Source organism: Cervus canadensis, chromosome 4 (genome assembly GCF_019320065.1).
Source record: "Cervus canadensis isolate Bull #8, Minnesota chromosome 4, ASM1932006v1, whole genome shotgun sequence".
Classification (NCBI taxonomy): domain Eukaryota; kingdom Metazoa; phylum Chordata; class Mammalia; order Artiodactyla; family Cervidae; genus Cervus; species Cervus canadensis.
In genome coordinates, this window is record NC_057389.1 from 76,269,385 (window position 1) to 76,295,766 (window position 26,382).

The 26,382-nt window shown below is 40.8% G+C and overlaps 1 protein-coding gene across 8 annotated transcripts in view; it reads left to right on the plus strand.

Moving 5' to 3' along the window:
• LOC122440083 (synuclein alpha interacting protein) overlaps window positions 1-26,382 on the plus strand; it is a 153,853-nt gene that overhangs the window by 109,774 nt on the left and 17,697 nt on the right. For all 8 annotated transcript variants that reach the window (XM_043465898.1, XM_043465897.1, XM_043465896.1 and 5 more), the window contains 5 exons: window positions 612-1,483; window positions 3,077-3,256; window positions 8,571-8,684; window positions 18,931-19,056; window positions 24,015-24,184. In XM_043465898.1, the coding sequence (XP_043321833.1) occupies window positions 612-1,483; window positions 3,077-3,256; window positions 8,571-8,684; window positions 18,931-19,056; window positions 24,015-24,184 (1,462 nt within the window). The remainder of the gene's footprint in view (window positions 1-611; window positions 1,484-3,076; window positions 3,257-8,570; window positions 8,685-18,930; window positions 19,057-24,014; window positions 24,185-26,382) is intronic.

Consider the following 26,382-nt stretch of genomic DNA (forward strand, 5'->3'; position numbering starts at 1 on the left):
TCCCACGGTCCAGCCAGTCCTGACCATTCCATGCCTTCCTGTTCTTTCCTTGATCCATCTAACAGATCACCTAGCAAATCACTCAATAGTTCTCAGTTTAAGTTTGCCCAATATTAAATCATTTACCCCTTCTTTCTCCAAGACTTCATGAGCTCTAAGGGTATACCTATGTGTGTGTGCACACACACACATATGCAGGTACATACCTTCTCTCCCTGAATTAGTTTGGAAGTTTATTAAATGCAAAGGATCCTGTCCTCCAATTCTGTTTTTCAGAGTGGTGGCAAGTATCAGCATACTGTCAAGGAGGTATAACCACTCAGGGAATAAAACAGAGTGTCTGTCTGGGTTTGTTTTCTTTTACTGTTTGCTTCTACTATTATTACTACATGAATTAATTCCGAGCCAATACATGGTAACTTTCTTTTAGCATTCACTGTTTTTCAAGGGTAAGTACAAACTGTTTTATGGTCTACATTCTCTCTTAAATTGTTCCTTAATACCCAGACTTCCTTTGAGCACAACTTGAGTGGATCGTGTCTGCCTACATGGCCTTGCTGTTTTCAGTGTTTCAATTTAATAGTCCCCTCTCTTAATTTATTTTAAAACAGTGTCTAGCTCTGGCTGGAATTGTGGTGTCTCAACTCTTATTACAAACACGCAGAAGCCCACAGGAATCGCCGATGTGTATAGTAAGTTCCGCCCAGTGAAAAGAGTGTCCCCCTTGAAACACCAGCCAGAGACTCTGGAGAACAATGAAAGTGATGATCAAAAGAACCAAAAGGCAGAGTACCAGAAAGGGGGTGATCCTGACCCAGGCCCCCAGCCCGAGGAGCTCGGCCCCAGAGCTGGCGAGGGCAGCCCCCAGAGGAAGAGCACGGAGCCCAGCGCCCTGCTGGGGGAGCTGGAACATTATGACCTCGACATGGATGAGATTCTCGACGTGCCTTACATCAAATCCAGTCAGCAGCTGGCCTCTTTCACCAAGGCGACTTCGGAAAAAAGGATTTTGGGTTTATGCACAAGCATTAACGGCCTTTCCGGCAAAGCCTGCCCTACAGGAAGTGCCGAGAGCTCCCCGTCTAACATGACACCGTTTTGTGTTCTTTCTCCTGTGAAAAGCCCTCACTTGAGAAAAGCGTCCTCTGTTGTCCAGGACCAACAGAAGCTCTCCCCTGAGGAATCGGAGAGTTCTCCTCCTCTCGTTAAATGTGGCTCTGCTTATGAGCCTGAAGACCAGGGTAAGGACTTCCTACACAAGACCTTCAGTGATCCTCACAGTCGGAAAGTTGACAAGGCTATGGCACCAGATTGCCAGCTCAGGGCCTTCCATCTGCAGCCCTCGGCAACGGACCCCAAACCTGAGGAGCAGGTTGGCGGCATGAACTGGACCAGCTCCCAGGGACCCGAAGAAAGGAACGAGTACCTGAAAAAAGTGAAAAGCATCTTGAACATTGTTAAAGAAGGGCAAATATCTCTCCTGGTGAGTATGAACTAATTCAGTATACACACTAACCGTCTAGAACTCCAGTTTCATCAACTCCGTTCACCAGTAACAGAATGATGGTGCTTTTGTTCCAATTTTTCGCAATGGCTTTTGTTGGGCGATGTGACTTTGGAGTTTTAAAATTAAAAGTTAGGTGGTTAATATAAGGAAAAACAAATGGCTATAGAGGGAGTGTTATTTCACTTCAACTGTGCATGAATTCAACTGTAATAAGGACATGTAGTCGCAAGTAAAAGCAAAACCAAAAAAAGTCCAGCACTTTTAAAAATATGAATCTTAATGTCTTTCTTTTAGCTTTTCAAATGGTCCCCAGTGCTCTCACTGAGTTATTTGTGGGGATGTCAGTTCCTTGATGATGGGGAACCTGCCAGATACATGAACAGAGGGTCTTCTGTTTTATCCTGATCATTATTCAGAAGACTTGGACCAGGACGTTTGAAAGCATTTGCAGATAGAGACTTACCCTAGAGCTTGATTGCCCTCTGACCCACATGGAGTTTTTATTTAGTTCCAGGTCTGCATGTCTAGGGAGCATGAAGAAGCTTTTCCAGAGACTCTAGACACAGAGTAACATGATGTAAGAAAAGTCTGTTCTGCTTAGGCTCAGAGAAAACTAAACTGAAATCACATTCCATCTGCCTACATTGTTCTTTCCTGGCTTCCAGACATGGATCAAACAGTAGTAAGCCTGAGCTGACACTGTGGTGTTAATTAAAGTCTCATTCAAGGAAAATCATCACATCTTGGCCATGTGATTCTACTCAGGGTAAATCTGTGCTAGATAAATATAATGCACTTGGTCTATTACCACAAATTTTAGTGTTATAATAGGATGATATCATTGAACAATTTTACTAAGTCAAGTAAATTTTTTTTTTTTTTTGTCTCTTGAAAATGTCTTTTCCATTTCTCCTGGCTCTTCCTCTCTGGTTCATTCCTTTCTTTTATCTTTCCCATGTTTTTATGTTTCCCAAATGGTAACACCTCTCAATTTACCCAACAGTCTTTATCAATGAGTTACGCTCAGGGCACTGAACTTCACTCGAGGTGAAGAAACCAGAATCCAAGTAGAGCTTCCAGCTGCCCAGGAGTTTGTTTAGGGGTGAAAGTGTCTGGAGGTGCCCGGGGGAGCACAGACTACAGCACCCATCATAAGGCTTGCCATCAGAGCCAGCTCTCCAAAGCTCAAGGCAAAGCAGATGGTTATGACAGGTAGTTCATTCATTCAACAAACCTACCACAAGGAATAAAGCAGAGTCTGGCCCTCAGAAGATAGCAGGAGTGGAAGAGACAGACAGGAAACCTGCTGGTTACCATAAGTTGTTAGAAAGCTGGCTTGGAGCCTCTACAGACTCGTTGACTCATCTCGGTTGCCCGTCTCCCATGAAAGTAAGTCACTTGAGCATTCCTGTGCTTTCATAGCAAGGAATTCTGACTTATTACAACCCCGTGGCTGTCACCAGGGCTTCTGGAAGCGCATCTCTTCTTCCCAAGGCCCAGAGCAAAACCCCCACAGCTTCTCATTCTGTTTTATTGACTTACGTTTTCCTCATCTTACTATGTGTACAGCCACACCTAGCTGCCGACAATCTAGACAAAATTCATGACGAAAGTGGAAACAATCTCTTACACGTTGCCGCATCACAGGGACATGCAGAGTGTCTGCAGCACCTCACTTCTTTGATGGGAGAAGACTGCCTCAACGAGCGAAATGTGGAAAAGTTGACTCCAGCAGGCCTGGCCATCAAGGTGACTGTTTGGGGCTGGGCCCTCCACATGTTCCTGTCTTGTAAGATTTCTAGTAAAGTTAAGTAAACTTAAGAGTGGTGTTCCAAGCAAACAGCAAATGAACCTACTGCATTTAAAAGGTTAACCATCTCAGTCACTAACTGCTTTGAGATTTTGAGACTATATTCCAATTTAGGGTAAGCATCAAAATAGCTAATAAAGAGAAAGGAAAATGATCTGTTGCCATTTTAAGAACTTCTGTTATCCATGGTGACTGAAGTTTGGATTCTTAACCACCCCTGGATCTATGTGAGGCTGTTTCATTTTTTTTTCCCTAATGTGAGTATAAATGAGCAAGACGAATGGGGAAAAGGTGTATGGTAAGGCATGCTAGCCTAGCACTCAGGAGGATTTCAGATAATAAAGTGGACCTTTAATGGATTACATCTGAAGTTGAAGTGTCTGCATTATCAGGAGTTCTTTAGAATATCAGTGCTGAGTTTAAGTTTGGCTCTCGCAGAGCACAGTATGTTATCTGTCAAAAACTAGGCAAATTAATGCTGACTGGGATAGAGTTAAAACCTAGAAACAGTGATACAGGAAAATGTGGTCTTTTATAGCACTGTAGTGAGTGCCTCTGTAAAATGTAACACATCACTAGAAGGTTAGCTATTAAACTAAAATTACTTTTAAGATCTTTGGCAAATAAATGTGGAATTCAGTCACATTTATTAAGAAGCCAGAAGTGAAATGTAGGGAAATATAATATATCTTGTGCTTCTGCATTTGTACTTTGCTTTGCTTAATAGTTAGGGCTTCTATAAGCTGAATAATCATAATTTTTACAAATAGAATTATATTGAAATATACTAGAGGAACTTGCTAGTTAAAGTCTGTTTGTGAATTCACTAAGGAACATGTTATATTTGAAAAGCAATTTCCTTCCCCTGTATACCTCTTATGCAAATCTAAATTTTTGTATCTTCAATTTATTTATTATTCAGCAAAGTTTTACATTATTAAAAAGTTGTTTTCTATTGTGTTTAATATTACTCAGTGATTAGGTTTTCTGATCATATAAGAAATCCATGACCCAGTGGATAGATATCATTTTTTGTTAGTTGGCAATGATGCTATGTCAAATAAGAGCTGAACTGCCATCAAGAAAAAAGAAAAAACAAATGTGAGTGAAAATTCAGTAAAGTTAAACAGTGTTTTTGAGTCCACCAGACATTGTTTTAAGGTGCTGGCAAAACACATGTGAATGAGACATAGTCTCTTTTCTTAAGGAACTGATAGCCTGGTGGATAAGGCAGGTAGTTACCAGTGCAGGATGGTAAATTCAGGATCTAGGCCCATGTCAGAATCCTGGGGGAAGGCAAGAATTGGGTTTGGTAATCAGTGGGAATGTCAGTCATGACTAAAATATTCTTTCAGTGCCAGTGATTGCTGACATCTACCTTGTCATTTTAGTATTTATAAAATACAGTGCTCATTAGTTTTCCTCACTAGTGGTGGGTTTTGAATATATCTTAACTACATAATTGTAGTTAAGTCTTCCCTAGTGGCTCAGACGGTAAAGAGTCTGCCTGCAGTGTGGTAGACCCAGATTCAATCCCTGGGTCGGGAAGATCCCCTGGAGAAAGGAATGGCAACCCACTCCAGTATTCTTGCCTGGAAAAATCCCATGGACAGAGGAGCCTGGCAGGCTACGGTCCATAGGGTCGCAAAGAGTGGGACACGACCGAGAGACTAACACACTCACATAATTGTATAAAATTTGTTAATTTGTGTGCCCAAATGCTTGTTTTGATAGAGTAAGAATCTTCAAAGTAGAAAGGTACCTAAGAAATTTAGTGGTCATTAAGCCAACCCTGGAAGTGTTCTTTTATTCCTTCATTTAATCTAGAATTTACAAAAGCGGTAAATACAAATATTTTGTAACACGTGCCTTGCCCTTTGGCGATCCTGTCCTGACACATGTCCTGCCTCAGTTCATTAGTGTATTGTGATGGACATTGAAGAAATTGAGGGAGTCCCAAGAAGTCATCATTCTTCCATTTTAAGACCTTGTTTTGAACACTGGTAACTAACTGGTGGTGATTCACCTCGTTAAGCACATTTTGGAGAGCCCTGCTGTCATTAAAGACAAACAAACTTGGTACAAATGGGCAGAAGTTGCTCAGATGATATGACTTGGCTGACAGGAAGCAGAGTCAGAGACAGGATATCAAATAAGAAGATTACATTAGAAAAGGGGCTCTGAAGTCATACCAAAGCTAAAGAACATCTCCCCCCACACTTAAACTCCTTAAATGGAACATCATAAATTCTTGCCAGCTCCATGCAAAATTTATTGAGTGCTTTCTGGGGGACCCAACACTAGATACTGTGGGAGTTCAAGGTATTATTAAGTGCCGTTTGGGAACAGTTAAGCAAAATAATTGTAAAGAAAGTTTCAAAAAGGTGAAAACAATCTGTTCTCTAACATGGAGCCAAAACAAAAATTCAGAATCTAAACAGATTTGTAATGAAATAACTTTAATTTTCTTTTAATTTCTGAATAAGCCCAAAGACAAAATGCTGGTCTGGTGAGAAAATACATAACCTACTGATACTCCTTTTTATTTTTTTTTGATACTCCTTTTTAATATACAATGTGTGACCCAAAGCTCAGGGATGTTAGCAAGTAAAAATTTCCAACTAGAACTTAATAAGATTTTTGTTTTGTTGGTAGTTCTATTAATGACAAATGATATGGCTTTCAAACTCATGGTAATGATATAATATTTCCTTTTACTTCTCTGGCAACTTTTTATTTGTTTAAATGTTTCTTCTTCAATGAACTAAGCCTAACACGTCTAACAGAACATTCTACCCAATAGCAGAAACATGCATTTTTTTTTTAAGTGCACACAAAATATTCTCTCTTATAGACCATATGTTGGGTCATAAAACAGATCTCAATAAATATAAAGTAATTAAAATCATGCAAAGTTTTTGTCTTTAACTATAATGAAATGCAATTAGGTATTAATAACAGAAGGACATTTAAGATATTCACAAGTATATAGAATTAATACAGTCCAAAATAATCATTATATCAAAAGAGAAATTACAAGGAAAATTATAAGCTGTTTGGAGATCAATGAAAATGCAACATACCTACATTTAAATATGCACCTAAAGCTTACTTAAAGGGAAATATATGTTTTAGTAAATGCCTGTGTTTAAAAAAGAAGGAGAAGGAGGAAGATCTCAAATTAATAGCCTAATCTACCTCACAAAACTAGAAAAATACTAAATTCAAAGCAAGTAGGTAGAAGGAAATCTAAAACTTTTCAAGCAAAAATAAATGAAATAGACAATAGAAAAGCAGTAGAGAAAATCAGCAAAACCAAATTTGGTCTCATAAAAAAGCTGCTTAAAAATTAGCAAACCTTTAGTCGGACTAACCAGAGAGAGAGAAGACTAACTGCTATTACTAAAATCAGGACTCTTGTCTCATAGTTCTGCATTCTGTGTTAATACCCATTGATGTAGATTGTCTTGCTCATAGATGCTCAGCATGGCTCCTTTTCCTTTCTTCATTCAGAGGGAATGAAGCACATTGTATCAGTGGGTTGTTTTGTTTTGTTTTTTAAATTCTCCTAAGAAACACTGCATGCTCAAATTGTGTAATTTAAGGAGAGGCCATAATGAATGATTTATATGCAAAAGGAGGGTAAATGGATGAGGTGTAGGTATAGGGAGCATGTGAAGGAAAGTACAATATATTGGGGTCAGTAACAACCAGAGCACATTTACCACTCCAGAGCCTAAAAGGGCAGGGGAAGGACCTGAGATAGGATTGAGTAGAACTGCTGACTTTTGACCTTTGACTGGTTGATAGGACTCAGCAGACCAGTGGCATATCCACTAAGGGGGAGTTGGGAACAAAGGGAACCTTAAACACTGTCTCTCTTCCTGCTACTGCTTTCCATCAGCCAAACCCAGTCAAAAGCCAGGGCCCAAGGGAATCAACCCATAGACATCAGGCTCCTTGGGCAGCAAGGAGGGAAGAAATGGGAGGAGACAGAGCTGAGTGGGGCACCGGGAAGCTATTCAGCAGGTACTAATCATGCTAGATGAGTTTTCTACATGAGATTAGCTACAAGTTGACTACTTGAAATTCCAGAGTAAGAGAAGAATGAGCGGATTACTTCCTGTCTTATTTTCAGTATAGGCTTCCCTGACTTCACACTCACCATAGTTCTTTTCTCCTGGGCTAAGATCCCACACTGTGTAAACCAGGAAAGCAGCTGAATGTCTCATTTGTCTTCTGGAGTTATTATGAGGATCTAAGATAGCATTTTAATATAAGATAACAGGTATTGTGTGCTTAGGAAGCTGACATGCTTCGCCTCATTTAATCTTTACAGTAACTCCATAAGGTAGCTGCTTCTAACCCCTGCTATTTCATAGATCAGAAAATTGAGTATCAGAGAGAAGAAGAAGCTTATTCAAGGTCTTGTAACTAAGTGGTGGATTAAGGATTTAAATCCAGTCCAAAGTCTGGGTCTTAATCACTAGGTCGGGTATGTCTCAGCTGTCTTCTGGTTTGCACAGTGTGGGTTTCAGCATAGGAGAAAAGGTCTCCTGTGAGCATCAAGTCAGAGAAGGCCCCTTCAGTGAAAGTAGTATTGGGATTACTTTCCTTTTCTTCATTTTGGACTCCTCACATTCTAACTTATCAAGAGAAAAAGTCAGTTCTAAGAGTTAATGGATAAATAAATTGTAGTATATTCATGCAGTGGAATACTTCTTGGCAATAAAAAGAAATAAGCTATCTCCAAGCAGTAGCTTATGTAAATAGAAGCATTATGTAGGTAGAAACCAGATGTTAAAGAGTGCATATTCTCTTCTGCTGTGATAGGAATCAGAGTGGTCATGTGGGCAAAGCGGTATGAGAACAAAGGAGAAGTAGAAATGAGGGGGCAGGGGTGGAAATGTTCTATGTCTCGATTGGAGGTATAGCTACCGGAGAATATACTTGTCAAAAATTCAAATTGTACTTTTAAAAGAGTACATTTTATAGTTAGCAAATTATACTTTAATAAATTGATTTTAAAATAACTGATGAAATTATGAGAACATATTTAAGTAAAACTATGCAGTTGATTTAGAGTAAAAATTACTGATCACAGGTATGGTATACATTTATTATAAATGAGTTAAGCCAGAAGTAAAAGCTAAAATTCATGTGATTTTTTTTCTTGGTAAAAATGCCACCTGTGAGGTAACTTTTAAACTTAAATTACCTTCAGTTTCTTTTTTTTTTTTCTTTTTAATCCAGAATGGTCAGTTGGAGTGTGTACGCTGGATGGTCAGTGAAACAGAAGCCATTGCTGAATTGAGTTGTTCTAAGGATTTTCCAAGCCTTATTCATTACGCAGGTTGTTTTGGTCAGGTATGAAGAAATTTTTAATTATTTTCTCTTTGCATACTGTGTAATCTACCACATTTTAAATTTTCAGTATATCAAAATCCAAACCTAAAAAATCATCAAAGATGTATTCAAAGATTTATGCTGCTGCTGCTAAGTCACATCAGTCGTGTCTGGGACTCTGTGTGACCCCATAGATGGCAGCCCACCAGGCTCCAGTCCCTGGGATTCTCCAGGCAAGAATACTGGAGTGGATTGCCATTTTGTTAAACCTAAATATTTCATGATAGAATATTGGATAAATAATAAAACATTCATATGTTCATATGACTTTTTCAGAAATATATTCATTATATAATATTGAGTTAAAATATATGATGCAAAACTGTTCCTGTAATTTGGTACCAACTTTGAACTTTGGAGAGAGAGAAAGAGAAATGAATAATAAGACTAGAAAAAAAAAACTGTCTCCACATGTTTATAGTAATTATCACTCAGAATTATAAGTGGCTTTTATTTTCTTTTTTTATGTTTTTCACTTCTTTCCAAATTTCCTGACATAAACAAATTTAACTTTTGTGGAAAGGAAAAATGATATATTTTCTTGAACCCAAAATTAAAAAGCAAATCTTTAGTAAGACATTAATTGAGGAAGTCTTGCTCCATTAACGATTAGCAAAACAATCACTTACCTAAAATTTTCTTAAATATTCATACATGTTTTCTTTTCCAAAATAGGCTGTTCACATGCAGTTAAACCATCTTTATTGGGATTTTAATTGTCATTGCTAAATTTTACTTTCAGATTAATTTGGTAATAATTACAGCATTGAGTCTTTCTGTTCATGTTTTTTATATATTCAAAGCTTGTTTTATCATTTTCAACAAAGAATTAGAGAATTTTAAAAAAAAAGATGAGCACTCATGCAAACAAAGTCTCAGTTACAGTCAGTTTCTACATTAGGAAATCCCAGTGTGAGTAATTGATGTATGCAGATTACAATCCAGTGTAGGCAGTAAAAAAAATCATCACTAACTCCCTTTGAGAAGGATGAGTATAAATAATCTTAAAAAAAAAAAAAACTGGAACCACAAAATGCCAATCTCAGCCTTAAGAAAATATAAATAAAGTCAGCAGTGCATTAAAATAGATTTAATCACATTTGTTTGTGGCAAAGAAAATTGCTTCTCATTCTTATAACCGTATCCCTTTGGCTTCATAAACTTTCCCAGTGGCAGTAAATTGTGGTGTTGTCAACAAGAGATTATACTTTTTCAAGCATGACAGTCTCAAATTTATAAATAGACTCAGAATATTGCCACAACCTTTCTTTAGTGGGGTTCATGGTAGGTGATGCTTTATAATATGCCATGCTAACTTCAATTAATATATGTGTGTAATGTTTCCTACACGTATCAAGCACCATGCCATTGGACTTTGCGTACATTATCTGACTTAGTCTTTGAAACAACATTATTGGATTCTGTTGTTTTTATCCCTGGTCTATAGATGAGGAGACTGAAGACAGGAAATTGTTTAAGTGGCCAGCATGTGGTCTAGTGGCCAGTAAGAGAAGGCTGGATCTCAACTCAGGTCCTTTGACTTTGGGGCCAGATTCTGTTTTTTTCCTCCATCCGGGTATATACTTTGTGTAGCAGTGGAACTGATATAGCTGCAGGAGTCCTTTTTTTTTTTTTTTTTTAATAATTCTATCTAACAATATGTTGTGATATTTGGAATATCTTAAACACAAACTCATGGTACTAAATTTATGGAATGAAGAAAGAAGCAAGAACATTTAAAATTTGTAAAAGCCACTGTCTTTGAAGTAATTGCTTCATTTCCTTTGTGTATTGCACTTATGAGCCCCAGCCATGGTGTTCTATGAACTACCATAAGAATTAATAAGTATTTGCTAAAGATGCTCTTTTTTGGCTTAGGCCAGCAGAAGGGAGAATAGTATTTTCAAATGACCAAAAGAAGTATGAAGACAAATAGTTCCCATAAATCATTCTCAGTATAAGATGAAAATTTTATTTATTCTCAAATTGCCTGAATAATTGTTTCACACCCCTGATTTCATTTGCTTATGTAAAGAGGAGTTTCAGATATCAGTGGAAAAGCTGACTGCAGTTTTGGAAGAGCTTGCCAAAGAAAAGGAGGGAAGGATTGCATTGCTGTTCTGAGACTTTAAGTCAATAACAGGGCATCTGGTATTCTTTGTCCCGGGAAATGTTGCTTAGAGGTGCCAGTTTCTCTCTTCAGCTCTCACAGCAGGAGTCTCATAACTTTGAAGCCATTGGGACAAAACAAAAGAAAGTGCCATTTCTGGGATTTGGTCAGGTGATAGTGTGGTTTATTTGGCTGGAGTAGAGGAAAATACAGAAATTAGTGACCTTTGCGAAGAGCCATGTCAAACATTTGCTTCATGTTAGTATCAGTCTTCAGGTTGTTATTTCAAGTTGATAAGCATTTTTAATGACCTCAAGTACAGCTCTGAGCAGGGTACCCCAGCAGTGCCTTCAGGAGAGCATTCCTACCCAAGTGGAAAATGTAGACACCCATCAGGACTGCAAACTCAGCCCAGCCATCCTACATCTGCCACAGCCACTATGTAACAGATAACCTGCGGAGATGCTGAACTTGGAACCACTGCAAGCCTAATATTTTCACAAGGAAGACTGTTACTGAACAGTTTTCTAATGGATTCAGCACATGCAGGTTTTTCTACATCGAGCAGGCACTTGAGTGTGTTCTGCTTTTGTTTCTTCAGTAAATACCTTTTGGAAAGGACAGTACAGAGGAAAATTTCTCTCCTGGTTTATTTTAGTTACCCTCTGCCCCTCCTGTAGATTCTCAAAAGAATGGGCTCTATTTGACTCACAGTTGGCATCCTTTTTCTGGTAAAAATGACCTGTAAGGACTCCAGAACCACGGGGTAGCCAGCAGTTTTTAGTGGTCTCCTGGAGTGATAGATCTTTGGGTAACAGGAATTGATTTTCCTCCTCTTGACACACAGTCTCAGAGGGGGCAATTACTTCATTGTCTGATAGTACCTAGCAGAACCGGCCCCGGGGAGCATGAAGGTGAACGCATGAGGGACACTCAGGGAAAGAGACGGGCGCATGTTCAGATGGGCCTGCTCTGCTGTCCCATGGGAGAGATGCTGCTGGTGAAACAATCGAGGCAGAATGATCTCAAGTCAAAGCTACTGCCTGTGTAACTTGGACTGTTTTATTCAAATATGAAAGCTCAGATGGTCTCCTTCAGGGTCCCAGCGAAGCTCCCACCCTCACATGCTTGGGGGCTTCGGCCTGTTTGGTGCGTTGGTCACTGTTTCAACATCAAACTTCTCATTTTGTTTCTAAACCTTTAATGTGCCTTTTGGTCAAGAAGTTCTGTTACGGAAACAACAGGCATCATAACATTAAGCATTTACTGAGAAAGAACACGCTTGCTTATGTGTTCTTTCTGTTCATTCTCCATTTAAAATGTTTGGCCTGATCAGATTTAAAAAATAAAAGACGCTTTTTCACAAAAAGCTCAGAATTCCTCCGAATGGTCATGAATGGTGATGGGCCTTCTGATGAGGGGGTTGTTTCCACAGGCTGTGTTATAGTTTTTCCGCAGTTTACTTTTTTAAAAGGAGAAATATTCTGTTGACTTTATTATTTCATTGTCATGGGTCAGAAATAAGTAAACAACACTGAAAGTGCTATGATTGCAGATGGAAGTGCATAGAAAAGTCTTTGATTGGCACAAGCAAGAGTCTGCTCTCCAAGGACCTTTGAAAAAGCATAACCAGCACAGAGCTCCATAGCCCACAGACTGACAGGCGGTTAATGTGATTTCTGTGACCCAAGGGGTGCCGAAGGAGCACGTCCTTTATGGAGTCAGGGGTCATGCGTCATGAGCTGTGGTGGATATTCATATACAGAAGGCACAGAACGTTAGCTCCTCGGTCTGAGTTTAAATCCTAGCCCTACCATTACTAGCCCAGGAGCCTTGTATATATTTCTTTATTTTAAAAGAAAAGATAAGAAAATGTCTCCCTGGACCTCAGTTTCCTCATCTTTAGAATGGAGATAATAGAACTTTCTTAACAGGGTTGCTCTGAGATTCAAATGAGAAAAGTCACAGGAAGCCTGTAGTAGACACTAGGTAAATGTCAGCTCTAATGATTATTGGCTACCTTCCAATTTATGATTTTTATTGCTATGCATATTGTTTATTTACCTATAAGTAAAGTATAAAATAAGTTTGGCAAAAAACATTTTTCAGCCTAAACAACTCTGTATGTGTGTTAATCACTCAGTGTCTGACTCTATGTGACCCCATGGGCTATAGCCCACCAGGCTCCTCTGTCCATGGAATTCATAGGCAAGAATACTGGAGTGGGTTACCATTCCCTTCTCCAGGGTGTCTTCCCAACCCAGGGATAGAACCTGGGTCTCCTGCATCGGCAGGCAGATTCTTTACCGTCTGAGCCACCAGGGAAGTGCTAAACCTGTTCAATCAATTCTTAGATGTATTATTTTTTCACGTTTTACTGTCCCTAGATTCTACATTTATTTTACAATAAGTGACAATATGAAACTATTGCTGGCCTTTTTTTTTCACATTTTAGCATCTCAAAAACTGGAATGAATCTTATAATTGATGGCTTGTTAGATTTGATGACATAATCACAGACAAAATTGCCTCCTTTAGAACTACAGTTGTCTCTATAAATAAATTCCATTGCCTTTAAGAATGCACAAAAGACATTAAAACGGGTTATCAAAAGAGCAAAAAGTCCCCAGAAGAGGAAACTAGTACATAAAGTAAGTTTTCATTCATTAGATGAACATTGAATGCATAGATATAATAGATATAGGTGATTGGATGGAATGTCAATTGGAGAGGCATTCTGTAAAACAGAAATAATACAGAAGAACTGCCTCATCCATGTGATTACATTGGATGTTCTCTAAAAGCTATACCTATGGGAACATGAAGGTCTGAAGTTACATTCTTTAATATCCCCCACTCTCTCTCTCTCTCTCTCTCTCACATACATACACACACACACAGCAGGGGTGGGGTCACTGGGGATGTGGGGAGAACACACTAAAGGTCTAAAAGAAGAGCTAGGCACCATGGATATATATTTATATGTGATATACATTCACAGGGTCTTCTTAGTTGGGGGAAGTAGCTGTGTTTGTTCTGTTCTCTTCACTGGATATTTGTCAAATAAGTCGCTGTTTAAACTGTAGGACTGTGGGTCTCTGCAGGCATGTCTTCCAGAATCAGAGCAGAAAGCATTTCTAGGAGAGTGGATGCTAAACATTGTACTTAGTCACTCAGCACATTGTGTCCGACATTGTGTCCGACTCTTTGTGATCCCATGAATGGTAGCCCACCAGGCTCCTTTGTCCATGGGATTCTCCAGGCAAGAACACTGGAGTGGGTTGCCGTTTTCTTCTCCAGGATGCTAAACATGCTCTTACCCAAACCAAGGGATTCTAACCATCTCCATGCCATCTCAGAAGTTCTAAACTTTGGTTGTTAAAGAGTGGATAGTCAGCCCATCCCTTTAAGCAGTGCCTCTCTGCACATATCATAGGGGAGATGGTCGTTTCCATATAACTTCTCAGTAAACAGGCCAGTTGCATAAAGTGAAAGTGAAGTTGCTCATTCATGTCTGACTCTTGGCGACCCCATGGATTGTAGCTCACCAGGCTCCTCCATCCATGGGATTTTCCAGACAAGAATACTGGAGTGGGTTGCCATTTCCTTCTCCAGGGGATCTTCCTGACCCAGGGATCAAACCCAGGTCTCCCGCACTTCAGTCAGACTCTTTACCATCTCAGCCACTAGGGAAGGTGCAACCAGTTGAATAGCTTCTTATGAAAGTGTTCACTGCAGCATAGGAAACTGAATTTGACCTGCTGGGCAAAGACCTACATTGTTTTAGATAATAGGATAATGTTGTTACTGCTGTTATTCAGTCACTTAGATGTGTCCAACTCTTTCTGACCCCATGGCCTGCAGCATGCCAGGCTTCCCTGTCCTTCACTATCTCCCAGAATTTGAGTTTCTTGAACAGAGGAGCCTGGTGGGCTACAATCCATGGGGTCACAAAGAGTCAGACACCACAGAGCAACTAACCTGAATTAGGATAATGGTTCTTCCTTGATTAAAGTCTTGCATATTGAATTTGCTAAGAGTAATTATAAGGAAGAATTATCCAGGCCATCCTAAGAAAAGCAGCAGGTTATCATAACAGTGTGGACTACACATGACTGGGAGAACCCCAGGAGTCAAGGCACCTCCTGCCTTACACAGACTTTGTCCTGTTCTCCCAAGGCATCAAGCCCCTGTAAAGTCCAGGTCTCTATAGGTTCTTCCCCAGATTTCTATAAAAGGAAAATTCCTACTCTTATGGATGTAGTATTCTATTTCTTCTAACTCCATTACTAAAAATATCAACAACCTCAGATATGCAGATGATACCACTCTAATGGCAGAAAGAAAAGAGGAACTAAAGAGCTTCTTGATGAAGGTAAAAGAGGAGAGTGAAAAAGCTGGCCTAAAACTCAACTTTCAAAAAACTAAGATCATGGTATCTGGTCCCATCACTTTATGGCAAACAGACGGAGAAAAAGTGGAAACAGTGACAGATTTTATTTTCTTGGGCTCCAAAATCACTACAGACAGTGACTGCACCCACAAAATTAAAAGATACTTAGTCCTTGGAAGAAAAGCTATGGCAGACATGGACAGCATATTGAAAAGCAGAGACATCACTTTGCCAGCAAAGGTCCATATAGTCAAAGCTATGGTTTTTACAGTGGTTATATCTGAACATGAGAGTTGGACCATAAAGAAGGCTGAGTGCCAAAGAATTGATGCTTTCGAATTGTGGTGCTAGAAAAGACTCTTGAGAATCCCTTGGACTTCAAGGAGACCAACCCAGTCAATCCTAAAGGAAACCAGCCCTGAATTTTCACTGGAAGGACTACAGCTGAAGCTCCAATACTTTGGCCACCTGATGGGAAGAGCCAACTCACTGGAAAAGACTCTGGTGCTGGAAAAGATTGAAGGCAGGAAAAGGGGATGACAGCATGAGATGGTTCAATGGCATCACTGACTCAATGGACATGAATTTGAGCAAACTCCGGGAGACAGTGCAAGATAAGGAAGCCTGGTGTGCTGCAGTCCATGGAATCGCAAGGAGTTAGAGATGACTTGGTGTCTGAGCAACAATAACAGAAGTCAAAACACTGTGAATTATAGTAAAGGGCATTTTCTGTGCATGTGGAGCACGCACATATCCATTATGATATTTAATTGAGTCTGGAAATCATGAAAGTATGCCTGATAACATATATATAAAATATTTCTGATTATCTTGAACCCCTCTGAACTTTACTTGCTAAAGAAGCTGCTGGAATATCCAAGAATATCCAGTTGTTTTCTTCAGTTGTCTGATTTGTAAAATAAGAGTGTTTGAATTGGATGCTTCTCTAAAATCTCTCCCACTTTACAATCTTAACGTTTAATATCATGGAGCAAACCAAGTCACCACAAGCTTGCCAATGACCTTTGAAGATAGCATGGCTGTCCTTTTCACCAATAGAGTCACAGCAACTTGCCCTCTTGATATTTCTTAGACATCGACTTCTAACCAGTTGGTCATGTCATTGATCTTGAGATATACCCACTCATCCAGATCTTTTTAGGAGTTAAGATCACATGATTCAGATGCTGGAAAGGGTATGGAGGAGAAGAGAACCCTCCTACGCTGTTGGTGGGAATATAAGTTGATGCAGCCACTGTGGAGAACAGTATTGAGATTCTGAAGAAAACTAAAAATACAACTACCATATGGTCCAGCAGTCCCACTCTTGGGCATATACTCAGAGAAAACCATACATGCACCCCAGTGTTCACAGCAGCAGCTGTTTACATTAGCTAGGACATGGAAGCAACCTAAATGTCTATCAGCAGATGAATGGATAAAAAAGATGTGATACATATATACAATGGAATATGACTCAGCCATGAAAAGGAATGAAGTAGTGCCATTTGCAGAGACATGGATAAACCTAGGGACAGTCATACAGAGTGAGGTAAGTCAGAATGAGAAAAACAAGTATCATATAATATCCTTTGTATGTGGAATCTAGAAAAATAGTACAGATAACCTTATTTGCAAAACAGAGACACAGATATAGAGAACAAACATTTGGATACTAAGGGGGAGGGAGGATGAATTGGGGGATTGCGGTTGACATATACATACACTACTATGTATAAAATAGATAACTAATGGGAACCTACTATTTAGCTCGGGACCTCTACTCAAGGGCTCTCTGGTGACCTAAATAGGATGGAAATCTTAGAAAGAGGAAATATATGTATATGTATAACTGATTCATTCTGCTGTACAGTAGAAACTAACAACATTGTATAGCAACTATACTTCAATAAAAATGAATTAAAAAAAAAAGGTCACAAGGTTTGATCATCTGTCTCCAAATTAAGGTAATTCAGGTTTTTTTTTCCCTAAAATAGGAAAAGTAACAGAAGTTGTTCTCCCTTATGCATTTGAAACATCACTTGCTCTGGTATCAGTTTCAACTTTCTTTCTTTGTTTGCCTCTGAAGAAGAGAGCACATAGGCCTCTTTTTTATCCACCTCCAGCCACCCAGCCCTGGCCTCCGGGCTCTGCCCCACCTCATTCTCTCAGGACTTGAAGGGTTTCCCTTCCTACAAGGTCTGTCTGCTTTTGCAGCTAACGCTCACCCTGCTTTCCCAGGGTGCATTCTTGGTTGGTTGCAGGTATTGACATTTTCTCTTCTCTTTCTTTAGAGGGCTTACTTTCTGCGTGCTCCTGTGAAAAAAAGTGTGGTGCAAATATTCAGTCTCTCCCTGATATCACAGTTGCCTTCATAAACAGTGCCCTGTTCCCCACATGAGGGGAGAAACATGAAAGGAGTTGGCTGTTTTGATCCAACATTCCTTTAGGAGATTAGTTGGCATGTTCAGAAGGTGCAGGCAAATTTAATCCAGAAAAGTATAAAAGTTCATGACCAGTCCGAGCAAATTGGAAAAAAAAATCCTTTAAAAGGCTAGGGAGAGGTTCAAGGCTCTTTGAAAGGCATGATCATCTTTTTAAATGTCAAATTCCACCCACTAAATTTCATGCTGTTGTTTTTACAACTCTTGTATTTTTTTAGCATTATATTTAATTTTTCTATTTTAAAACACTGAAATCCCATCCCCCTGCTTTCTCTGAGACCAAACATAACATGAAAATACCACAAAAGACTCAATGGGTAAAATGCACACAGGTTATGACAACACACACTGACTGTTCTGTGTCTTTCCCTTGGAAAGGTAGTATTCAGAGGTTTGGTGCTCTTTAACATAGAAGAAGAGAAAGCTTTACCTTTCAAATACCACCACCATTTGATCAGAAAAATCAAGATGGTCCCAGTTTTATTTCAGTGTGGTTAACTTAACAACTTTATATGTTTCCCCTTTCTGGAAGCCTGTTGACTGAAAAGTATGAGATTACGAAGTCATAGTTGAAGTGTGATAAAGTAGAAACTAGTTATCTCAATAGTTCAAGGTTTTATAATATTCTTAAAGCTACCAGATAATTTAACAGAATAATTTAACAGAATTTAACAAAATAAGCAGAAATATTGCCTTGAAATCAAAAGACTTGGATTCTGGTTCCAGCATTGACTCTGTCTCACTGTGTAACTTTGAGGAGATGCTCAAACTTTCTCTGAATCAGTTTTTCCACCTGAAGAATATGGAAGCAAAACAAGAGCATTTCTGAGATAACTTTCTGCTCTTTGAATTCTCAGCGCAATTCTCTTTCATTGACTTTTGTCAGAGGTGCATGAATTTTCAGTTTATACTGAATGGAAATGTTCTCTTCAGAGGGTAAGCTTGGCTATATCTAAGCTTCACATGTTGGAGTTTTATTTTCCTCTTTTTATTAGGCTTCTCTACATGTTGTTCAGCTGCTCAGTCATGTCTGACTCTTTGTAACCCCATGGACTGCAGCATACCAGGCTTCCCTGTCCTTCACCATCTCCTGAAGTTTCCTCAAACCATGTCCATTGAATTGGTGATGCCATCCAACCACTGCATCCTCTGTCGCCCCCTTCTCCTCCTACCTTCGATCTTCCCCAGCCTCAGGGTCTTTTCCAGTCATTTGGCTCTGCATGACAGCCTATTAATTCCAACTTGTCCTTGTGTTTATAGGAGAAGATTCTGCTGTGGCTTCTTCAGTTCATGCAAGAGCAGGGCATCTCGCTGGATGAAGTGGACCAAGATGGTAACAGTGCTGTTCATGTGGCCTCACAGCATGGCTACCTCGGGTGCATACAGGTACACAGGCCCCGCTTCTCTGGAGAAATGAGGGCCACAAGTAGTAAAACAGAAAATGGGAATTTGTTTCCCTCGGAGAAAGTCTAGATTTAGTCCACTTTGTCTCTTTAGTGGATAATAAAGAATCAAATTGATATATTTGTATTTCCAGAAATGCCCACAAGCATTGGCATAAATAGCTGTCTGGGTTTCTCCCTGAGTGTCCCAGGATGTTGCCAGGGTCTCTTCTTGCCCTTTCAGCATTGCCTGAAAACCCCAGTGCTGAGGACAGTAGGTGTTAAGTACCCCGTGTTCTCAAGATAGCAGAAAACCCCGGTCAGACAGATGTCGCTCAGACTGTCACATGGCAGGTGGGCCATTCCTGCTGTCATTAGCACACTTGGCCTTCCCAAGTGTCTGATAAACAGGACTGAGTTTTCAGGAAACAATTAGAAAAATTCCTTAGCGTATCAAGTAGTATGACACAGTGGAGACACAAGAGACGCAAGTTGTGTCCCTCAGTGGGGAAAATCCCCTGCAGGAGAGCATGACAACCCACTCCAGTGTTCTTGCCGGGATAATCCCATAGGTAAGGGAATCACAAAGAGTCTGGCTACAGTCCATGGGGTCGCAAAGAGTCAGACACGACTGGGCGACTAAACACACACAGCAGGTAGTAGGCTGGGGGGAGAGGAGGGTCCTGTGGTTTTCTCCCTTTCTTTGTAGTAGGACTGAGCTTCTTGAATACACTCAAAAAGCCCAGAACTGATTATAGGAAGCCCTGGATATAGACCCCCCTCAGCCCGTGGGCAGGCTCGACAGGGCCCTGATTGGCTAGCCAGTCCACCCAGCAGCCTCAGGTGGGCTCACCCTTTTAGCCAAACATAGCTGGAGAATTTTACTGTGTCTCACGTGTGTAGTGATGGAAAGAGCCTGGGGAGTGGAGCCACAGGAGGTGGCATCCCCCTGCCGCAGCCACCTGAGGGGACCTCCAAGGGGGCTGCTTAGAGAGTACAGGCTTCCTATGAGAAGAGGGGTCGGCATCTCGTCCTGCAGCTGAACGCAGAGCTGCCCAGAGCCGAGCCACACCAGTGCTGCCTCCCTCACAGCAGTTGGCGGGGGCCCTGAGAGGAGCACGTGTGTGTGAACACTGGGCGGGCCTCCTGTATGTAAGAGTGTAACATCTGCTAATCCCAGACTCCCAGGCCTTCCCTCTCCCGCCTGCCTCTGCAGCGTGGGGAACTATTTTTAATATCTTGTGATAAACCACAATGGAAAAGAGTATATATAAAAAAAAACCTACATGTGTATAACTGAGTCACTTTGCAATATAGCAAAAACTGACACAAACTCAATTTTTGAAAATTTAAAAAAATAACTGGATAGGCCTTTTCAGCTAGAAAGTATAAGGCCCTGACTGACAAAACAATGAGAGAGGAGGGCTGAAGGGGAGGAGGGACAATGATGGTGTAAGGAGAGGAAAAGCTTTGAATTGAAACAAAGTTTAGAACTGACCTGGAATTTACTTTAGGAACATAAATCATCATTACCAGAGTCTGACCAATCACACCATTCTTATCATTGAAAATGACCCAACATCTATGGATTTGTTCCCACATCTGCCTGAAATGTAGGAAAAGAACAATTGACAATGTATGGATGAAGGCCACGATTAAAGAAAATACTTTCACCTCACCAGGTTCATACAGTTCAAAATATCTTATGTGCACTTGAGAACTCTAAGGAAACAGTGCTCTTTTTCACCATATTTGGTAATATTTCTTTTATTCCAGACTTAACAGGCACTTAGCAAGGTTTTCCTGTGTGCCGGTAGACTGTATCTGAAAGAGAAAGCTGGGCAGTGAGAACCAGTTGCTCAGAAAGGTAGAGAGGATTAGGAAATGACAGCAGATATGAAAAAGCTGTAAATATGAGGCAAGAGCTGAATAAAACCAGAATGCAGAGGCAATAGCAAAAGGATCTCTACAGGGTCTCCTCACATAGCAACTGCTCTGTGGAAAGCCACATTGACAGGAAATATTCCAAGTGTCTGGGAAGTTTCCCCACTATTGCTGGCAAAGCGTGCATCTTCTAATTTAAGACACCCAGTTGTGAAAGGAGTGATGCGAAATCAAATATGGAAAAGAGAGAAATTTAAATTACTACCAGGGTCTGCAGAAAGATGAAAGGAGTAGCATTGCTTTTTGTGGAGGAAAAATAATTCAATGAAGACTGAAAACTTCATTTCTCCGTTTAACAAAACACTATCATATTTAATAGCCTTAAAGTAAAAAAGAGTAAACTTTTATCAGCTAATAAATGACTGCAAGCCAAAGAAAACCAGCTGATATCACTAATTCTGTTTGAGATTTCAATTATTTTTTTTTTTACTATGTGAGGAGAGGCAGTCTGTCCTTTCAGCGTGTTCATCTCCACTTAACACAAATGATATTTTTGGCACAAGGCACCATGTATGTGGAAACTTGGATACTCTTGGAAGTAAGTCTCTCCACTGGGTGTGAGAAAAAGTAGGTACAAAGAGATTGAAAGTAGAAAAGGGAGTGAGCAAGTGTCGTTATGATGTGAGGAGGGAACTGAGTGTGGGAAACACTGGAAAGAAAACTGCAGAGGCCAGAGTCAAGGGGAGTGCTAACTGTGTGTTTATGCTGTGTCTCTGAGAGCTCAGTGTGAGGTGGGGACACTCTGTGGGCTGAGTGGCTCAGTGACTTTTCATGGTGAGTGATCCTAAACTGAGTGGAAAATGAAGGTCCTTAGTGACCTCTGAGTCTGAGTAGTCAAGAAATTTTAAAATAACAGTGATTTCTGGTAGAGAAAACATTATCTATTACTAAAATAAATCCGGAGGGAGGTCTACAAACTCATCTTGGTAGTGTCAAAAAATATCAGACTATGACAGTTGATTAATATTGATGTGACAGCTTTTTGTGGAGTCTATTGTCACCACAGCATAAAAACTAAAGTTTTGATTTTTAAAAATTAACGATGTAAGGGAATTCCCTGGTATACCAGTGATTAGGACTCTGTGCTTTCATTGCCGAGGGCACAGGTTCAATCCCTGGTCAGGGATCTAAGATCACACAAGCCAAAGTACAGTAAAAAGGAAAAAAAATGATCTCAACCATGCTCCATCAAATCTTTCTCCCCTATACTAATGATACCTTGACAAGATTCCTTAACTTTTTGCCTTTGACTATTAACATATACTTCAAACCAACTGAAAAATCTCAGTCTTATTCCTAATTCAAAGTATTCTCCTCCCCAACCCAGATCAGCTCAGGGTAGAAGGAACGAGCTTGGGACAGAAGCTTGACAGGCTTGTTAGACACCACCTTAGCTCCTATTCACCTCTCTCTCCTGGGCTCCACTGTTGAGGACAAATAGGAAATATGGAGAGCAAAATTCAGCTGTCTCTTTGCTTAACTGGCAGGGGTCATGGCATCTCCCTGAAAGTTGTCTTGCTTCTTTAGCTCACTAAGGTTTGCCACTGATGTCCTCGGGAGCAGCCTTCAGGGGCTGAGTCTCTGGTGGATGTGATGAGTGGGGTCTTTCGAGGGTCCTCTAGAGCCTCCCCACTGCTACCTGACAGGGAGATGTGGCCCCGACCTTGCAGTCTCCTCCCCATACAAGCCCCTCCACTGTGTTGCTTCCCACTGCCTCCTGCTGCTAAAGAACCTTCTCCGTTTTCATCGGGTGATAATAAGCTCACAGCATGCTCCCTTCTACAACATCTGCTCAATCTATGTGACACGTCCTCGCCAGGGCACGTGGTATGAATAAGGGCCCCTGCCATGACAATTCTCTCCAGTTCTTTGTATCTCTGATTGGGTAGGTTCAGCACCAGGTCAAGTGTGCTGCCCAAAAAGGAACAGGTAAAAAAAGTTCCTTCTTTTTCTTATGGGCATCCCTAAATTCATGAGGCCACCCATTGAAAGGGACAGAGCCTCTCACTACAGACACTGCCCTGATCATCTCATGAAGGAAAGGACTCCTAAGGACAACACATCCTCCTCTCCTTCCCAGTGTCCTTCTGAGGCTCGGTGGGGTTGATAGTAGTAGGGATGGTTGGTTGCATTGTTGTGGGTTCTGAAGGGAGGCATCTGATACTGACTGCTAAAATCTCACTAGAAGTCCTCTTTGTATATGAGGCTCCTTGTCCCCACCCTGTCCTGCTGTGGACTCTGGTGACTGGTTTTGGAACAACAGGAGAAGTTCCACTCAACCTTCTGTAACAGTCATTAAAAAGTAATGTTTATGGACACACCTAAAGATCATACTATGGAGAAGGCAATGGCACCCCACTCCAGTACTCTTGCCTGGAAAATCCCATGGATGGAGGAGCCTGGTAGGCTGCAGTCCATGGGGTCGCGAAGAGCCGGACTGAGCGACTTCACTTTCACTTTTCACTTTTATGCATTGGAGAAGGAAATGGCAACCCACTCCAGTATTCTTGCCTGGAGAATCCCAGGGATGGGGTCACACAGAGTTGGACATGACTGAAGTGACTTAGCAGCAGCAAAGATCATACTAAGTAAGTCAGAAAAGCAATTATATGATATCAGTTATATGTGGAATCTAAAAAATAATACAAATTATTCTGTATACAGAACAGAAACAGACTCACAAACATAGGAAACAAATTTCTGGTTACCAAAGGGAAGAAGGAGGTGGGGTAAGGATACATTTGGGAGTATGAAAGTAATAGATGCTAACTACTATACATAAAATAGATAAGCAACAAGAGTTCACTGTATAGCATGGGCAACTATATTTTATATTCAATATCTTGTATATATTAGAAAGCAACCTGGAAAAAAGAAATATATATATATATAAAACTGAATCACTTTGCTCCACACTTGAGACTAACATTATAAATCAACTATACTTCAAAAAAAAATTTTTAAATCATGTTTAGAGGGAAATCCTGATGGATCACATGTCTCTGCCTTCTCTAACAGACCCTGGTTGAGTATGGAGCAAATGTCACGATGCAGAACCACGTGGGGGAGAAGCCCTCCCAGAGCGCCGAGCGCCACGGACACAGCCTGTGCTCCCGGTACCTGGTGGTGGTGGAGACCTGCATGTCGCTAGCCTCCCAGGTGGTGAAGCTCACCAAGCAGCTGAAGGAGTGAGTGACCCGTTTGTTCCGTGAGAACCCAGTCTGGCTGGTCAGCGTCGTGCTTAGGCGTCAGCCTGGTCCTCAGAAGGCTCCCTCGCACTGGTGGTGCAGGGAGTGCCTAGCGTCGTCCTCATCTTCTTTTCTTCCCTCATTGCAAGTCCTCACAGCCGGTGTTCATGCTGAAGATGCCATCTCTGTGGAGGCAAAATGACATTTAAGGAAAAAAAGAATGCAGAGCAAGCTTCCTCAGAAGGAAACTTAAGCCACAGTGGACTAGGGGAGAGAGCCTCTCTCTGTCTTCACATCTCAGGGCCCCAGATGATGTAGCGGGCGCAGAAAGCACATGTGGGCATCATTCCAAACTTCTGTCTTTAATAGTTCAGCAAATTATAAAGAGCATGAGAGAGAAAGGTTCAAGATGAGCCAGTTTCTCAGTTTTCTCAAAAAAGGAAAATGTATATTTGGGAAAGTACAGGTACCCTGGTAACCATTGCTGCAAATTTATTATAAAAATTAAACAGACAATTCACAAATCCTCAGAATGAAAAATCCTCAGAATGTGAACTCAGCATGACGTTACTTAAAACACTCTTTGTCTAGTTAAGCTCGGTTCTTTTTCTGATGAAATGTTGAAGCTGGTACACATTGCATAACTAGATGTCAGGGAAGCATGGCTGGTAAGTTGCCATGATGTGCTTGAAAAAAGGAGGGCCAAAGGAGAGGCCATCTTGGGGGTTCTCAAGCAGGTTGAAGGACTAAGAGCAGATGCCCCTCTAAGGGGACAGAGGTCAGCCCTTGGAGAACACATTGGCCGAATGACAGTTGCCATACTGGTAAGGGAATCATTGAAAATCAAGAACAGCACTCAAAGTAATGGTAACAGATTAGGAGGACAGACCTTAAAAATCAAGTTTTAGGGGAGAAAAGTGAAGTTTTACTTTAAAATTATAAAAAATATTTTTTTCTTCTTTCCTTGTGAAAAAAGATCTGTAGTTGGTAGGAGGCCTTAACTGGTTAAAAGTTAATTCATGCAACAGTGTGACAAGTCCTTAGATCCTCTGGCTCCTCACTAAACTTGGGAAACATTTCTCTCTCTGCTTCTGCTCTAGTGCCTTAGAGGTTAAGAGTTTCTGCACTCCTCCACCCTTCCCCTGTCAGTACCTAGAATACTGTCTCTAATGAGTTTAGGCTTTCACTAGAAAAAAATTTAAACTTAAAAATTAGAGGGGTTCCTTTCTCTCCAACAATCCTCTGCCCAGTTACACAAGACTCCCCTGGGACAGGTGAGCTAAGCAAGCTTTGAAGGTCTGGATGTAACTGAAGGGGAAATACACAGAAATTCCTAACTCCCTTCAGGAAGTTATCTTGTCAAGGCAAACATACTTGTACACATGTCTTTATGTACATGTATAGGTATTTCTGAAAGGAGTTCCTAGAAAAGGAATTGCCAGAACAAAGGGGCATGCGTGTGGATTGTTGTTGTTCAGCCACTAAGTCATGTCTGACTCTGTGACCCCATGGACTGCAGCACACCAAGCGTCCCTGTCCCCCCACCGTCTCCCAGAGTTTGCCCGAGTTCATGTCCCTAGAATCAGTGATGCCATCCAACCATCTCATCCTCTGCCACCCTCTTCTTTTGCCTTCAGTCTTTCCCAGCATCAGGGTCTTTTCCAGTGAGTCAGCTCTTCACATCAGATGGCCAAAATATTGGAGCTTCAGCTTCAGCATCAGGCCTTCCAATGAGTATTCAGGGTTGCTTTCCATTAGGATTGACTGGGTTGATCTCCTTGCTGTCATGATACTTGTAGATAGATGCTGCCTAATATCCTTCCAGAAATGGTGTACCAGTGGATACTCCGCCCAGTAGTGTATGGACATATCCATTGAGAGGAACTTTAAAATAGTCCAATGGAATGTTTTTTCTAAAGGTTTGTACTCAGAGAAAAGACTGCCAAACCGTTCCCCTCAATCTCTCAGCACAGAGTCGTAGAGGCTTTCCTGAGCTGTAGCAGTTGCTTTATCGGTAGAACTCTTCAAGGTCAGGGTCTTGGCTGCTCTGTCTGCTGATGATCCTGGGATAAAACACACATGTACAGTAATAGACAGCAGTTATTCCACTGTCTCCAAACTGAAGGCTGTAGACAGTTGTAGTCAAGCCAATGAGAATATGAAATATGAGAGGTTATGCTAGAGACCCTAGTTTGTAC